We start from the raw sequence: 17,658 nt of genomic DNA, 5'->3' as shown, positions 1-17,658 counted from the left end.
TTGGTGATTGGAATGCAAAGTTGGAAACCAAGAGGAAGGAACAGTAGTTGGGAAATAAGGTCTTGGTGATAGAAATGGAGCTGGAGATCTCAGAAGAGAATTGTAAACAACACAAAAGGCCACAATACACGTGGACTGCTCCAGATGGAATCCACAGAAATCAAATTGACTGCATCTGTGGGAAGACACAATGGAGACGCTCAATATCAGCAGCTAAAACCAGGCCAGGGACTGGCTGTGGAACAGACCACCAATTACTCAGATGGAAGTTCTGGTTAAAGCTGAAGAAAGTTAAAACAAGTCCACCAGAGCCAATACTCAACCTTGAGTCTCCCACCTGCATTTGAAGAAGAGCTGAAGCGCAGATTTCATGCACTTAACACTAAGGACACAAGACTCGATGGGCTGTGGGGCGGCATCAAGAACATCACTCATGAAGAAAGCAAAAGGCCATCAAAAAGAGAAAAGAAAAGACCAAAGTAGATGTCAGCAGAGACAGACTTGGTAGCTAAAGTAAAGAGCTGATTAGAAATTTCCAAAGGGCAGTCAAGACAATGCCAAATATTACAAAACTCCTGTTAGGGAATAATAATGAAAAACACACCCACCTCCTCTAATGATTAATTGAAGGCAGAACGTCAGATTTGGCACCTCCAAGCTTCAGGCGAAGGGGAGGGCCTGGGCTGTCACTGCAGAGGCCTCCGGGCCCCTGCCGCGTCACTGCGGCACCGAGGCGCGTGCTGCCTGACGAAGTCGGCCACGCTCCATGGGGAAACGGAGGCAACTCAGCACGCAGGCCACCCTGGCCTCCCTCCGCGGCGTCGTGTGGCCTCCTCAGGTGGCCGCCCGCCCTGGGCCCACCAGGCGGCGACATTGCCCCCTTTATGCTGAGCGCGGGGCGCAGGCGCAGTGGGGCCGCTCCTCGCGCACGCGCAGTGGGGCGGCGGATGTTTACAGCGAATCCGGCTGCGGACTCGGCGGCGGAGCGAGGACCCCAGGAGCGCCCAGCCGCGACCCCGGCGGCCCGTCTGGCGGCCGGTGCAGCCCGGAGGTAGAGCCGCCGCTCCTCGGGCTCGGCTTTTGGGGGCGGCGTCTCCGCCCCGATTCCGTTCTGAGACGTCCGCCCCCGACCCAGGCTGACAGCCAGCCTCCCCGAGCCCCTACCCCCCCAACCCCGGAGTGGGACGCCCCCCCCCATCCGGCTGGCACCCAGGTTCCCCTGGCCCCGACCCTCTGAGCAAGACACCGCCCGCCCCCCCGCCGCCGGACAGCACCCACCTTCTCCCGGTCCCGACACCTGGAGCAGTATGCCCCCCACCCGGCCCACACCCAGTCTCTCCCAGCTCCGACCCCCTGAGCAGGACGCCGCCACCCAGCCGGCACCCAGTCCTCCGACTCCGGAGCGGGACGCCCCTGTGCGTGCCCCTGGGTCTCTGCTCCCCCAACCGCCGTGGTCCGAGCCTGTCCGGAGTGGGTACCGGGGGCCGTGGCCAGTGGGACGATGATGATTGGGCAGGCAAATGCCCTCGGACCCCCCAGACGGGTGGTCCGGGTGGGGAGGGGGTGCGGGGTTTAACTCCTGGCCAGGGGAAGCGCTAACTCAGAATCGCAGTGTTGCTTTTGTGGCTGGGTGGGAGGGAGCCCCCTCAAATTGACATCTGGTCCGGTGAGACACCACAAGAAGGCCATGCAAATTTCCGCGCCCACCCTTACTTGCGTGCCCACGCATGTTCCTTTTCAGCCATGTGAGGGCTTTGAGGAACCCCACCCCACCCCCACTCCATGGCGCTGAGCTTAATGTGGGATGCCGCCCAATTCCTCATGAGGCCCACAGTGTGGCTGTACACTGGGGCAGCACCCTGCCCCCAGCCCTGCTCTGCCCACACCGGTGTGGGATGGATCTTTGGTGTAGGAACCGCGCCCCCGCCCTAAAGCTGCTGTGGCCCCTTTTGCTGGTTTCCAGGGGCAGGACTCAAGTGCCTCCCACTGCCACCACTGGGCGCCCTACCGCTTTGGGGGTATGTGCAGCCTGCATTGCCCCTCACCCCCACCCCCCTCCCGCGCTCCCCACCGTGAACCCAGTCCCTGTGAGCAAGGTGGCAGGGTGGGCTGGGGCCAGTCCACACGGAGTGAGCTTGCCAAGCCTCTTATAAGCTTAACATTCAGGGCCACCTCACCCTGCCCTTCTGACTCCAGAATCCAGGGGAGTTTGTGGGAGAGGGGTTGGCAAAGGCATTTTAGGGTCCGCTGCGGGTGGTGTTTTGGTGGCCTGACCACAGCTCACACGGTGGTCAGTAGTGAGGGCTGGCTGAGGGTTCAGGACTCTCTTCGTTGGCAGTGGACTAGGTTGCCCTGGCCCCAGAGCCACCTGAGAGGAGTGAGCAAAGATTGCCATCTGTGATTGGCTCCCAGCCCCTGCTGGCTGGGTGACCCTTAGTGGAGCAGGTCCTCACTTGCCTCCTGACCTCACAGCCTAACCAAGGGCATGCCGGCAGGTAAACTAGCTCTTGGGGAGCCGTGCCAACCCTAGGAACTTTGTCCCAGAGTGGGACTGTGTTCCCGAGGGTCTGCAGGGCTTTCTGGGTAGGTTGCCAGGTGTGTCTCTCTAGGCACCTCTGGCTGGGCTCAAGCTGCCACCTTTGTGTCAGCTTAATCGTTGGTGCCACACACAGCTAGCCTTTGGATGTGTGATGAGCTTTCCCGAGTGAGGAAAAGCGCGTGGTCCACAGTGAAGAGGGAGTGTGCCCTCTGGGTTTTCCTCTGCTGGCCCAAAGGAGTAGGATGGGAGGCTGGCAGGTGGCCAGGCTCTGGGCTCAGCATTTTCTTCAGAGGACAGGTCATCTCCCAAGGAGACCCTTAGCAGTCACTCTTGACTTCACTTCTGTACAGTGACCCATATTTCAGACTGTCCTGGGCTAGCAGTGTGTCTCATAGCTCAGAACTCAGTGGCTGATGTAGATTAGATTTATCCAGACTAACCTTCATTCAAATGTACTTGTCCAACCTGTGAGTGAGCCCTGGACAGCAGTGTCCTAGGGCCTCAATGCTGTTCAAAAGGACTGAGAAATCACTGTTGTGCACACTCGGCAGAGCCTGGTACTCAACCCTGAAGTCGTAGATGTAGTGCTGCCCTGCCACTCTGTCACAGCCCCTTGGCCACCTCGGGTCCCTGAAGGGTCCCACTGGCCCAGGTGGTCCCACGGCAGACCACCTCTCGTAGTGATCACCCAGTGTGGGTGTGGGTGTGTGAGCATGTAAATGTGGATGCAAGATGTGAATGTGGATGTGTGGTCTTATGGTATAGGTGTGGTGAGTATGAATGTGAAGGTGTACATTTTAAGGTATATGAGTGAGTGTGGGTGTGTGAAGGTGTGAGTGAGGGTGAGAGGGTTTGAGAGTGAAGGTGTGAAGGTATGAGTGTGTGGGGGTTAGAGGATGCGAGTGAGTGTGGGAGGGTGTGTGTGTGCAGGTGTGAGTGAAGGTGTGAGTATGTGTGGGTGTGGAGGTGTGAGGGTGTGAGGGTGAGAGTGCATATGAATGTGGGTATGAGTGAGGGTGGGATTGACTGTGGTATACGTGGGTGTGAGTAGCATATGAGCACCTCTTACATTTGCAGTATTTCTTTAGGGTGCTCACTGTTTCTTCTGAGAGCCCAGAGGTTGCCCAGGAAGGCAGCACCTTGCAGAGGGCCCACCAGGGTGAGTCCGAGGCCGGGCTAAGGCTCCTGAGGTCTGGTAGTTTGTCCTGAGCTTGGCCTCTATGGCCTCTTCACTTTGAGACAGAGCTACTTGGACGAGTGGACGAGTGGCTTGTGGCCTCACGGCAGGGGAGGCATTGCTAGCAGCTGTCTCTGAGAGCACCCTCGAGGGTGAAGGAGGGGACGACGCATGTCAGCTGCTTGGGAACACTCAGGTGGTGCTTCACCGTGGCCTGTGCTGTGCTGATGGGGTTTCACCTTCAAATTCTGCTTTCAGAACACATTATCTCCAGCAGAGGGATGCATGGCGGGGGCGGGCCTTGGTGTGTATTTGGGTGTTGGGGTGTCAGATCGGTCACAGTTTGAATGTCAGAGCAGTGGCAGCCACCACCACCCCCCTGTACCCCTGGTGAGAGTGACAGGAGGCTTCCTGGTCCTATGCAGGGGCGCAGCAGGGGCGGCGCAGCATGGGCGGTGCAGTGAGTGCGGGGGAGGACAACGACGAGCTCATCGACAACCTGAAGGAGGCGCAGTACATCCGCACGGAGCGCGTGGAGCAGGCCTTCCGCGCCGTTGACCGCGCGGACTACTACCTGGAGGAGTTCAAGGACAACGCCTACAAGGACCTGGCCTGGAAGCATGGCCACATCCACCTATCAGCCCCGTGCATCTACTCGGAGGTGATGGAGGCGCTGGACCTGCAGCCCGGCCTCTCCTTCCTCAACCTGGGCAGCGGCACTGGCTACCTCAGCTCCATGGTTGGCCTCATTCTTGGTATGCAGCTGCCAGATCTGGGGAGGGGGTGGCTCTGAGCGGACTGATGTGGCCTGGGGTGGGGGTGGGGGCAGGGTGACTGGGTAGGCTTGAGTGGCCCCAAAGGTGGTGCTGGGGAGGGGGGTCTGGGGCCCACATGGTGGCTCCGCCCAGAGGAGGAAAGTGGTGCTGTGGGGAGAGGGGGGCAGAGCTGTCATGACAGGCGAGGCCGCTGCCCCCTCTGCGTCTGCCAGAGTGGCCAGGGTGCTGCACTGCTGTCCTGCACCCAACAAGGATGGGAGGCCATTCTCCCAAGCAGAGTTTGGGATTGTGTCTTTCTGGCCTAAAACTGGAAGAGAACCAGGGTGATGTGCACCCACCGCCTGCCGAGGTACTGTGCTCTGGCTGGCCCCCATTGTACTCCGTGGAGTACAGGAGTGAAGTAAAGGGGCCGGGCTTGGGCCCTGCCAGAGCCTCCACAGAGAGGGCCACTCAGCACCTGGGCCAGCTGCCTGGACGGGAGGTGGCGGGGCCTGTACTTCATCTTTGTTTCGAGAGCACACACAATATAACACGGCAGTTCGACAGGGTCTGCACGGACCATGGAGGACAGTGTGCAGCTGCTCTCTCCTTCCATCCTGAGTTGGTCACCCTGATTCACATGCACTCACTGTCCCCAAGGTTCCTGCCTGAGCCTGTTGGTTACTAATGTCACTTTGATCCCATGGAGACAGTTCTTCAAAGCGCATCATGCTCAAGGCAGGCACTTGATTTTACTAGACAGGATAAACTGGTTTGATTGTAACCAGACTTCCAGGGATACTTTTGGTGTCAGGTTTAAAGCTTGTTTCAGGGGTTCACCCAGCCTCCATGGCCCCAGAAGTCTGCTGTCTATGAGGACTTGAAATTCTTCCTGCAGCTTCCCCACTTGATCAGGAGTCTTCTGTGGAATGTTGGGTCCAAAATGCTCTGTCCTGGTAGCCTGGCACCGTCTAGTTTCTACTGGTCCAATGGCAGAGGAGGCGCCCAGCCACATACTCCATCGTCACCTCCTGTGCCTTTTTCTCTTCTGCTCCAGTGGAGGGGACTTCAGCCGTTGAGCCTTGGTTGGCTGCCTGCCACTTTTAAGACTCCAGACACCAGGCAGGGGACCAGGAGGGCAATCGGAAGGACTAAGCTATGAACAGAGCCATTCACCTAGATGTCTTGGGAAACCATGACCCTTGACCTCCAAAGCAAGAACCGAGTTCATTAGAACAGTCAGCAGGTGCTCCCTTTTGTCATGGCTGTAAGCAGACACCAACCAGCTGTGCCATTGTGTGTTTGACGGGCCCAGCACACTGCAGCGCGCACAGTGACTGGCTGTCCAACCTCATCCTTAATCACAGGCCGCACATGTGGCTGACTTCTTCCCCTCGGCACACTGCCACCCAGTGTCATGCATGTGGTCGGTAGCATGCAACCTGAGCTCACCTCACGTTCCGGCGAGGGAGCATCCCATCGTACTTACAAGCAAAGAAAAGGCGGCTCTTCCCCCCCGGTGAAGGCTGACTCCTCTTTCAGCTGTGTGACCAGTGCTGCAGTGAACCCCAGGCACCTGTCTCTGTTGGAGTCCCTGCTTTCGGGCTCATGCCGGGGGGGGGGGGGGGGGGGGGGGGGAGGAATTGCTGAGTCAGAGGACCCAGTTGTTCTAGTTTTGCTTTGTTGAGCCACTGCCAGAGTCTGCACAGTGGATGTACCATTTTGCATTTACAACAGCATGAGCAAGGGTTCCAATTTCTCCACAGTCTTGACAACACTAGATATTTCCTGTTTAGATTTCACCATCATTTAACTTGTAGCTATCTTCCCAAACTGGACTCACAGTCATCAAATCAATTCCAATTCATGGCGACCCTCTAGGACAGAGTAGAGCTGCCCCCGTGAGCTTCTGAGATGGTCACCCTGCACAGGAGTAGAAAGCTTCGTCTTTCTCCTGTGGAGCAGCTGTGCTTTCGAGCTGCTGACCTTGTGGTTAGCAACCCAATGAGGGCTTCCTTAGCCATCCTAGTGGGAGTGAGATGGTAACTCAATGTGCTTTGGATCTGCCTCTCCCTTGGCTAATGATGCTGGGCACTTGTGCATGTGTTTGGTTGAATGGCCAAAGTTTTATAAGTGCTTTCATTACTAAATTCTTGCCAAATTCATAATCTACAATTCTTTGGTAGTCTTTGAGGAACACGAGTCTGCAGTTGTTGGGAGCCTGCTCCCTGGCTGCTCTAAGAATGGTCTCGTGTCCATTTGCACACTGAGGTCCATTTAGAATTAGGTTTTGTGTATGGTGTGAGGTGTGGATCCAGGTTCTATTTACTGCATGCAGAAATCCAATTTTAGCCCTATTTGCTGAAAGGGCTCATCTTTCCCCATCCACTGGGTTTGGCATCCTAGTCAAAAATCAGTGGACCAGAGGTGTCCCAGTTCTGCCCAATTGTGGTAGGTGTCGCGTTCCCCAGCACCAGGCTGCTGTGACGGTGGCAGCTCTATGGCATGTCCTGCCCAGTTCTTTGCTTCCAGAGTTTCGTCTGCTCTCGTAGGCTCCATGTCAGGGGTTCTCAACCTTCCTGATGCTGCGACCCTTTCAGACAGTTCCTCATGTGGTGGTGACCCCCAACCATAACATTATTCTCATTGCTACTTCATCACTGTCATTTTGCTCCTGTGATGAATCGGGCGACCCCTGTGAAAGGGTCGTTCGACCCCCAGGTTGAGAACTGCTGCTCCATCTGAAGCACTTCTGTAAATAAGTGGTTGGAATTTTTCTCAGGCTCATGTTGAATCTACAGAAGGCTTTGTGTAGTAATGACATCTATTACATCTTCCAACCCATGAACATGGACTATTTTCCCATTTATTTAACCCTTTCGTCTCTCTCAGTAGTGTTTACATAGGGTGTTAACAGCTGCTGTCGTGTTTCCAGGCATTCCATTCTGGAAGACGCTCCTGTTCGTGGCATTGTCCCTCAAGTCTCCTGTTCCAGTTTCCTGCTGCCACTGCTGGTTTGCAGAAGCCCAGCGGGTTGTTGCTGAGCCTTCACCTTTGCTGCCTTCCTCTGTCAGCTTATGCTTTCTCACGGCCTCTATGGGGCTGTTTCTCTCTATAAGATCATATTGCGAGTGGAGATAATCTCACTGCTTTTATTTCCATTCTAGATATGTTCTATATACTTATAGTTCTAAGACTTCTAATACAACAGAAGTGGCAAGAGTGGCTTATTGGTGTCAATTCTTCTCCAAGTTTGGTGGGGTCCCCAGTGACACCCCCCCCCCAGGCCCATGACTTATTTATGTTGGGAGGTCTTCAATCACTGACGAAGTCACTTCACTTGTTCGGGTCTGTTGGGACTATGTTTCCTCTGACATGACTATGTTTCCAGCTTGCATGCCTCTAGGACAACGGTTCTCAACCTGGAGGTCGCAACCCTTTTTGGGGTCGAACGACCCTTTCACAGGGGTCGCCCAATTCATCACAGGAGCAAACTGACAGTGATGAAGTAGCAACGAGAATAATGTTATGGTTGGGGGCCACTGCTCTAGGGCTTAGCCTGTTACCTCTGCGCTCTCCCACTTGCCACAGAGCTGTTTATGGGTCCATGTCATTTGGATGCTGGCACAGACCCTAGCCGCAGTTGTGAAGGGCAGGTAGGTCGAGAATGGCCCCTGTGTTCTTGGCTGAAGCACCTGAACCGTGGAGCACACCCGGAATGCGCACTCAGCGCTGGCAGCATGAGGCCACAGCCCTGTCAGCCCTTCCTGTGGCCCACTGTGGCCCTTCCGGTGGCCCACTGTCCCTGCAGTTTCCATGGCCACTGTGGGACACTCCAACAGGAGCAGTGGCTGTTTGGTGTCTGGAATCACACTCTGGTTGGCTCTGGCTCCAGGCCCCAGAGCGCCGCCTGTGGAATTCTAAGTGTGTCATCATTGTCTTCAGCAGTCTCCGCCCCAGCACCCCCTCTCCCCCCCACCCCCCTACTTGCCTTTTCCCAGGTTTGTGGGGCAAGCACAGTGTGTGCTGGATGGAGTGACAGCGATTTTCAGGGGTCAGGTTATAAAAAAACTAGAGCAGAGATGCTACTGAAAATGGGGGTGGCAGGGCTGGCAGGGCCTAGATGGGGTCAAGCAGGAGCTGGCATGTGAGATTGTGTCCTCTCCAGCTCCGACGCGAGGAGAAGACATGTCGTCTGCAACTCAGAGCTCTGTGTCATTTTCAGGCCCTTTTGGTGTCAACCATGGAGTGGAGCTGCACTCGGAGGTGACCGAGTATGCGAGGCGGAAGCTGGACCTCTTCATCAAGACCAGTGACAGCTTTGACAAGTAAGAGACCAGCTCGTACCCGAGGGGACCATCAGGCAGGGTCGGGACCCATGTGTGTGTCCATGGGGCCACAGGCTGCTTTGGTTTCAGTAACCGGCTGTTTTCGCCGGTCTCATCTCCGAAGCAAACCGTGTTTCCCTCAGTTTGCTTGTTCCCAGCGTAAACCCTGTGCCATGGAGCGGACAGGGGTCCTGAGACTGCCCATCTTTACAAGCGCTGGCAACCTCATCTTTCTCCCACAGAGCGGACAGTGGGTGTGAACTGCCAGCCTGGTAGTTAGCAGCCAGATGCCTAAACCACAGCAGCTCCTGGCTCTGTGCGCCCAGGAGAGGCAAATGCATGTTCCCCGATTGTTTCTACAGTCAACTTGCTTCTTTGCCTGTAAACGTCACAGAAAATGTGGCATGTGGAACTCACTGGGTGGCTGGAGTCTCAGGAGAAACCGGTCTGTCTCTGAGCAGCAGTTCTTGCCGAAGGCAGCAAAAAGATCATCACACACATCACTTGAAACGGGGGTTATGCTTATGCATTTGCTTTCCTAATGAAAACCTATCTAGAGTTCTGTTTACGTTGTAGGGGATCCCTGGGGCACATGGATTAGGAGTTGGCCAGCATTTCGGACCCACCAGCCGCTCCACGGGAGAGAGAGGAGGCTGTCTGCTGCCATCAAGAGTGGGCAGCTCTGTTCTGTCCTGTAGGGTCGCTGGGAGTTGACATCGACTCCATGTTGGGGGGTGGGGGTTTGATTTGATTTACATAATTCTCTGGGGGCCTTTGGCTGTCTGTTTCTGGTCTCGTAAATCAGTTGTACTGCACAGCTGTGCTGTGGGGTTCTCCATTAGCCCATAGCCCATAGAGGGATCAGCAGACGGTGTAGGCAGGTCCCCCATGGCCATTGAATCCATTCTGTGGCAAAGCGGCCGGACGGGACGGGGGTACCCACAGTGCTTCTTTACATCTCCCTCCCATGGGGGCTGGTGAGCTCATCCTTCAGGATTGCAGCTCATGGCACCACTAGGGCTCCTCACAGAACTGCCACAAGGTGACAGGCTCAGTTACAGAGAGACGCTTTTTACCTCAGGTTTGAATTCTGCGAACCTTCCTTTGTGACTGGCAACTGCCTGGAGATCTCCCCAGATTGCACACAGTATGACCGCGTGTACTGTGGCGCCGGCGTGCAGAAGGAGCATGAGGACTACATGAAGAACCTGCTCAAAGTCGGCGGCATCCTGGTCATGCCTCTGGAAGAGAAGGTCAGGGTGTGTGCTTGCGTGCACGGGTGGCCCCTCAGACCCTCACAGTAGCTCCTCCAAGGGCTTTCCAGATGAGAAGCAGAGGCAGGTGGACAGGCCCTCGCGGTGGGTCCTGTGCTCAGCCCCCAGCTGAGGTCAGCGTGTGATGCCTGGACGAGTCGTTCTGAAGGCGTTGTCTCCGTGCTTGCATTTGACCTTGCATTGTAGCATGCATTCTCGATACGATCGTCACTTGGGAAACATAGCTGTGAGAAACATGAGATTGACATGGACGTGTGACAGACACCAAGCTCTAGGACACGTGGATGTGATAAAGATGAAGAGCTGGCACCTGGTGCCATCGTGGCCACATTAGCATTGAATGTGCTTTGTTCCGGAACATCCATCTCACAGGTTCGATCATTTGTTGAAGTTGTTGGATACAAGAGTGATGGCCTGAAATTCACAATCAAAGGCTAAAAAACTGAAACATGAGATGCCCTTTTTGGGCCACGCAGATAGCAGACAGAGCTGCTGCCGCTGCCCTCACTGCTGAGAGGCTGTGATTCTCCCATAGGGTCGCTCTAAATCCTTCTTCCAGAAAGTTCCTCTTCAGGGTGGTGTTTGACCCTAGTGTCCACTGAAAGTTGCTGTGATGCGAGGCCATGAGCTGCCCGCCTCGGCAGGGCGCCAGGCGCTAAGCGCCAGTCCCACCTGCTAGACACTGTATTGTGTGTCAGTGACTGGCCAGGCTCAGGTTCAGCAGCACCAAAAGCCAGTGTCATAACCTAAAAACCTAAATGACTTCAGATACTCAATCACCAGTTGAATGTTGCTGATTGTCTGGCAAGAAAATCTTAGCTTGGTTAGTTTAAGTGACGCTCTATTTTAAGTCCACCGATTACATTTGTGTAATAGCTTTCTCTTAGTGTTTTCAAGTGAGAGTCTCCTTCTTTCCTTCCTTTTTTCCTCATTGTTTCTGTGTACTTCACTGGTGAAGGAACCAGGTCCTTTGCTCAGCCTCCCTTCATGCCAGCATTGGGCCCACAAACTCAGTTGATCCAGCTCATAGGGACTGATTGTGTGAACACAGTTTCGTGGGGAGCTGTCTGCTCACATCATGCCCCAGCATTAGGCCCCCGAGCTCCATTACTTTGTTGTTCCATCTCTCGCCTGGTCTGGAGACAGGAGGGAGGCCAGATTGGACCCTTCACTTGCCCTTCCTGGCTCTATCTAAGGCAGTGACCCATGTGGTGTGCTTGTCTGCCTTGTGTTCAGCAGATTGGTCCTTAGAGAGTATCTAGACATCTCTGGGACTGCAAGCTGTGCTGGGAGCTACTTGAATTGTGTGCATGTGGCTCACAGGCGGAGGCAGGCAGGTGGTGGTGTTACTTGTGCTTGCCCAGGAAGTGATGTGGCAGGGGTGGGTTGCTATCTCAGGCTGCACAGTTGCCGTTTCTGCCAGCACACGGGCATTAGGTTCTCCCAGGGTACAGAGTCCTGGTGTTCAGGGACTAGTTTAGCTATTTTCACACTAGACTGGTCCTGCACTCTTGGCGTGACAGAGTTGACCAGAAATAGCATAGGCACCTGCTGGGCACTTGGCGGCTGCCCAGGTCCAAAAACCATGTGGTCAGCAGGGTGCTGGTCTAGTCAGGCGTCTTGGTGTTCCCAATACTCGCTGGGCTGCAGCTGTCTCCATGGGTGTCAGAGGAGGTCCTTGTTGCCCCTGAGGTCAAGTGCCGAGGTCACACTCAGGGGCCTTCCTAAGAGTTCTATAACCACATCTTCTATGGCATGTGGCCAAGAATGTCTAGTTGTTGCAAGATTGTTTTTTATTGCTCCTCAAAATGGAAAGATGGAAGATTTCAACAGAGTTGAGCATTCAGGTGGCTGTCACTGATTTGTCTTTGGATCGGTGCATGCCCCCTTCCTTCTCCCCGGTGCCCTGTGGGGCCCCCTTTCCTCCCCTGACCTGGTGTGTCTGCACTGGCAGTGTTAGCCTGGAGGTGTGGGCAGGCCCGGGGAGGTGCCGCTACCCCTGCTCTGTAGCATATGTGTATGGTGGGGACAGGATACTTCAGTCTCAGTACCCAGAGCTTCTTTGTCTCTGGGACAGCTGACCAAGATAACACGGACTGGTCCTTCTGCGTGGGAAACCAAGAAGATCCTGGCAGTTTCTTTTGCTCCTCTGATTCAGCCCTGCCACTCCGAGTCCGGGCAGTCACGCCTTGTCCACTTACGTAAGTACAAAGGCTGAGACTGCTTCGGGAGCAACATCATCTCAGGAGACCCGGAAAGGGAACACAATTGACAAGCAGCCTCTAGGGTCAGTGCCTGCCCCACCCTGACCCCCACTTCCACCCCCAGATCCTACTGAGCCCGAGACGGGCAGAAGACCCCCACATATCCCCCAACACGCAGACACACCGAGGTGGGGGTGGGGTGGGGGTATATATGACAGTTCCCCCGCTCTGCCCCTCTACAGCCACTTCTCCCAGGTCACAGCCCCAGCAAGCCCCATACTTTTGTTCTCTAGTTTCAACAAAGGTTCACAGGCATTGAGAGTGCCAGTCCATTTTAATTATTTCACATAAAACGACTGTGCATGCCCTGGTGCTCCTTTGGGAACTCAGGAAAATGTGAAACAAAAGCAAAGGTAAGGAGAGAGAGGTGATGCATTCACACCCCACCCCCAGCGACAGGAGTCTCATCCCTGCTCTACTTCCATTTCTCCTGGGCTGCCCGCCTGGTCCGGCAGACCACTGCTGGAAGGCCCCTCTTGCTGGGGGCCGGGCGGCCCGCCCCGGGCCAGGCTGTGGCTCACGGCGGCCACCCGTCTGTGCCCGCAGCGCTGCTGGCCGTCCGCAGCCTGCAGGACCTGGCCCGCATCGCCATCCGCGGCACCATCAAGAAGGTCATCCACCAGGAAGCGGCGGACAAGCGCGGGAACGGGCTCAAGGCCACGCCCAGGTGCAAGCGGCGGCGTGTGCGCCGGCGGCGCATGGAAACCATCGTCTTTTTGGACAAAGAGGTCTTCGCCAGCCGGATCTCCAACCCCTCCGACGACAGTCCAGGCGGCGACTGGGAAGAGGAGCCGCCGGAGAACGACGACGATGAGCGGGCCCTTCCGCCCGAAGTGAAGCCAGAGCCCCCGGTGAACTTCCTCCGCGAGAAGGTCCTGAGCCTGCCCCTGCCCGACCCCCTCAAGTACTACCTGCTCTACTACCGAGAGAAGTGAGGCCCGGAGCGGGCGGGGGGCGCCTAGAGCAGGTGCGCAGAGAAGGAGGACATATCTCAGTGGACCAGGGACAGCTGCGGGCAGGCGGGCGGCATGAGTGTACACCTGCCAGTGCTGGGGAGGGGGCAGCACAAAGGAAGGGGACACCTGTCAGTGGGGGGGCCCCTTGGGAGGAGAGCACCTGCTGGCCACTGTCAAGGAGGAGGGTGTGCCCACAGCTGCCACCCGCACCCTGCAGTCCCTTTTCCTTTTTATTAGTGACTTTCCCCTCAGATACAATGGTATGATGTCTGTAAAGCCGGTTTTCCCTCCAGGAGAGCCACCCCCACCTCCTGAGGCGCCGTGCACCACCCAGGGCTGACCTGGGAGGGCAGGGAACGGTGCTGCTCCTACTTTGTGGTGGTGGGGAGCACAGAGCAGAGTCCTTTCCAGACACCTGGCATCTCGTGGCCACCTTCTGTGCCCGCCACAGAGACTGCACTGTATGTTCATGGCACCCACAAAAGCTGGCGTGATTCATTTGTCACCTTTCAGGAAAACGGGTTTGACTGGGGAAGAGGAATGGCTGTCTGTAATTCTGAGGGATTTGGGAGCTTGTTTCCTGTAAAAGGCCCACTGACCAGTCCTTCCCAGAGAATGTCCTGTGGGACTTGTGAGCCAGTGGGCCTCACCCCTAAGGTGTGTCTGCGTGGAGGCTGACTCCTAGTTTGAGTCCCAGACATCTCAGACACCTGCAGCTGATGGGGGCGGGGGAGCATATCAGAAGCCTGGGGCTGATACAGGGGGCGCCTCATATTCCTGGGGCTGAGTGGGGGTGACCTGAGCTCGTTCTGTGACCACACTCTAGCATAGATTTTCTGTTGTAATTCTAGAGGGGAAAAGGAGGTTAGTTTTTGTAATTTTTGGAAGAATGCCTGTTTATTTTGGGCACCCCATCGCAGAAGAGTTCAATGCCTGACCTGAGAAGGGAGTCCCTCCCGTCCCTGGGTGTGCACCAGCACTCAGTCTTGGAGAGGAGATGACCTTTAGAACTGCAGGAAATATGCGGAGGGTGGGGGGAGCAGTTTGTAAGGCAGGCAGGTCAGGGCCCCCTGCTGCCCCGTCCATAGTTGGCAGGTTCTGACCTACTGGAACTCCGCAGCCCCAGGGATATTTTTGTACATAATGTGCAATGGGCACCCTCCCCGACTTCGGTCACACCAGTGGCTTGACTCAATTTCCCCTGGAGCTGCATAGGGAGTACATCTGTTTGTACCATATTTGCCTTTCTGCTCGGTTGTCGAACTCCACACATTGCTAAAACATATTCCCAGCACAGCTGGCAGGCTCTCCCCAAGATTTTATATCTACACGCTGTCAAATTGTGCTTTTTCTTCCCAAATCTATAATATAGTGTGGTGGGAACCCTTCACCCCCCCCCCCACACACACACACATGGCTGTAATGTGTGTGTGAGGAAGGCTGGCTTCTCCCTCACTAAGAGTAACCTGTTTCCCAACATGTTCTCCTGGCTTGAGCCTCTACCCCCAGAGGCTGGTGTGGTCCACGCTGCCGCTTACCATGCAGACTGACCCTAATGTGATCTGTGTCTTCTGCAGGCTCTTCTACAAAATAGGTTGTAAACCATGTCTTGACAACTGTTTACATTTATATTTTGAGTGGCCTGTGATGTCATATTAGGATGTTTGACTTGGATAGTAATAAGGCAGACTTGTGCAAAATAAACTTCAAATTTATAAACACTTGGTCTGTAATATAAAAATTAAATATGTATATAAACCTACTTTTTTTTGCCAGCCTGGGAATTTCAGGAGCATAATGAAAGGTATTTGAAACATGGGTATTAAAAATAAATACAGTTCATGGATAAGCACACATATATCAATAAAGTTTGCTAAGCTGTGTGGTATTTCAGTTCTTGAGTTTGTTCTTTTCAAAACATACTTTTCTCTATTAAGATGTACTGTTGCTGGTCGCACTGCTGAAGGGGCAAAGTGGGTAACCCTTACTGTCAGGGTTGAGCTGTGTCCCCACCTTCGTGCCTTCACATGGAGCGCCCCCCCCCATGTGTGTGGTCAGCCCTAACCTCTGTGATGAACCCACGTGGGAAGGACTGGACTTTGCTAGGCTAGCAAGCAGGGTGGGGGGGTGGGTGTGTCTTAGCACAATCTCTTTGTAGATAGAAGATTGATTAAACAAGCCTGTGAGAGGAGAGATGGGCAGCTCAACCAACCCAAACTCCCTGCCATCCAGGTGATTCAGCTCAGAACCACCCTAGAGAGCAGGGCAGGGCTGCCCCTTTGGGTTTCTGAGATGGTAACTATGGAAGTAGAAAGTCTTGTCTGTCTTTCTCCCTCAAGCACCTGCTGGTTTCGAACAGCTGACTTTGTGTTTAGCAGCCCAACATGTACCCACTGTGTCTCCAAGCCTCTCTTCCCTAGACTCAGTGCTCTCAGCCCCTTGGTGTCAGTGACAGGCTAGAAGGACCCTCCTCCAACTGCCCATGCAGCGTCGCCCCCCAGCGCCCACCCCGCTGAGCACCTGCATCCAGAACGGGGCTCTTCCTCAGCAAGGAAAGCAAGTCAGAGCCCCGTCTCAGGAAACTGCATCTGTGAAAAGCCTATGACGGGACTCAGCGAAGTGCTCCCCTGCGTTTCCATCGTTAAACCCAGAGCCTGAGTTACAACATCTGAGTGGGGCTCGGCATGGAAAGGTCCTGGGCCGCCTGGGGTTGGCTTGCAGCGGCCAAGTGGGTCACAGGGTTTGGAAGCAGTGCGTTTTGCAAGAGGGGCACAAACTGCTTATGTGATGGACCTACTGAGAGCCAGCAGCGATTTCTTAAACCAACAATGGCCTTTGTTTTGCCCTCAGCCCGCACCTCGGGCTTTTGGCATCGGCAGCCTAACTCCGACTCCTCAGAGAGCAGCGTTTGCTCAGACAGCCTGGAGATCCTGCAGAGGCAGCCAGGCACCCACCGAGCCAGGCTTGTAAGGCCTGTGAAGACAGGGCATTTCAGTAATCATCTTCTGGACAGGTTGCCGGTGTCACCGAGTGTCTGGTCACCCCCATACATCGGTGTGAAACCAGAGGCGCTGCTTCCAAAGGTCTGTTAGCGTTTAGGGTGACAGCCATTTCCGTGCCTGCCCATACAGAGGCCAGCCAATATGAAGGGAACATGCTGGACGTGGGGAATGGGATCTTAAGGTGGAGTTAGCCTCAAACCTGACTGAAGAAACCAGGGCTCCTGATTTTCAAGCCCCTTACACACCCCTGTTGTTTCTAAGGCTCTCTAGCAGCTCAGCTTTCTGGAACCTGCTGCCCTTGCAGGTGCCCGTGCACTCTAACCAGGAGGAGGCACACGTCGTGCCTTAGTCTGACGTCCCCAAAGGCACAGAGCCTGTGTGATGTATGTGTACCAGGGTCAGCTGCAACGTGTTCGTAGGAAATTACCATCTTTTCATTGCATTTTCATGAAATTTTTGAAGCTTCTGTGTGTATAGAAATACAGAGATTTACTTCCAGGAAGTGTCTCCTGCGGTTTGTGGGGGTCAGGTCAGGTGGCACACTGGGGGCCTCTGCCACTCATGCCCCAGGTCAAAGAGCTAGTGCATCGCTATGATTGTCCTAGTCAACGAATCTGCATGATGAACGGCCTTGGCTCCACCCTTCCTGAGATGCTCGGTCAGAAGTAGTCCTGGCCACGCGACATGGCAGTCACTGCAGAACGAAGGTCTCAGTCATTCACTGGATTCATAATTGCTTGCAGATTGGAAAACCCACCACACATGTTTAAATTCCCCGAGATGATCCGAATCAGCCAGCTCGAAGGGGTTCCAGACACAAGTGCAAACTGGTAAGCTGAGTTTATGGAGTCTACATCTGAGCCACCTCTTTCCCAACTTGACAGGGGCCAGGCTTGACAGTAAGCTGCCTCAGTGCCCACAGGGATAGAGGGCCCATTCTCTCTGCCAGCAGAAGGTGTGTGTCGGACCAGATGTGCAGTGGGCCCTGCTATCTCCCGTCTCACTGCTTGTCATTCTGAGCCGGTGCAGGTGGGGAGGGGGCAAAGGAAGGTGTATTATGCGGCATTTTCTAGAGAAACAAAGCCAAGACAGTATATAGATATGAAATAACTTTACATCAAGAAAATTCTTGTCAAGTCACCAGCTGAGTCCATTCTGACCCAAGCCCCCCTCCAGACTCAGGAAACAAGAGGGAGGGCAGAATGAGAAGTGGTGAGGTCCCAGGGCAGTGGTGCAGAGTCACAGAGGCTGAAGGTCGGGAGGAACCTGGCAGAGTGCTGGCCGCTCCCCAGGACTCAGCGCCAGATGGAGAGTGCTAGCAAGCATGGAGGCCACCATTCTCCGCAAGGTCACTTGTAAATAG

The 17,658-nt window shown here is 55.0% G+C and overlaps 1 protein-coding gene across 2 annotated transcripts; it reads left to right on the top strand.

Annotated features, from left to right (window-relative positions):
* Nucleotides 1-904: 904 nt before the first annotated feature.
* Nucleotides 905-15,181, top strand: PCMTD2 (protein-L-isoaspartate (D-aspartate) O-methyltransferase domain containing 2). 2 transcript variants are annotated; one of them, XM_075527652.1, is made up of 7 exons: nt 905-1,051; nt 3,628-3,698; nt 4,142-4,471; nt 8,697-8,799; nt 9,881-10,052; nt 12,151-12,274; nt 12,884-15,181. In XM_075527652.1, exons 1-7 carry the CDS (start codon nt 948-950, stop codon nt 13,270-13,272), a joined length of 1,293 nt encoding a protein of 430 aa, XP_075383767.1. In that variant the 5' UTR covers nt 905-947; the 3' UTR covers nt 13,273-15,181. The 2 variants fall into 2 exon arrangements, with proteins under 2 accessions (XP_075383767.1, XP_075383768.1); XM_075527653.1 differs by lacking the exon at nt 3,628-3,698 and having other exon boundaries at nt 926-1,051.
* Nucleotides 15,182-17,658: the final 2,477 nt, after the last annotated feature.

Source organism: Tenrec ecaudatus, chromosome 12, assembly GCF_050624435.1.
Source record: "Tenrec ecaudatus isolate mTenEca1 chromosome 12, mTenEca1.hap1, whole genome shotgun sequence".
Taxonomy (NCBI): Eukaryota; Metazoa; Chordata; class Mammalia; order Afrosoricida; family Tenrecidae; genus Tenrec; species Tenrec ecaudatus.
Note: the sequence above shows the minus strand (reverse complement) of the source record. Positions and strands in the feature narration are given on the sequence as shown.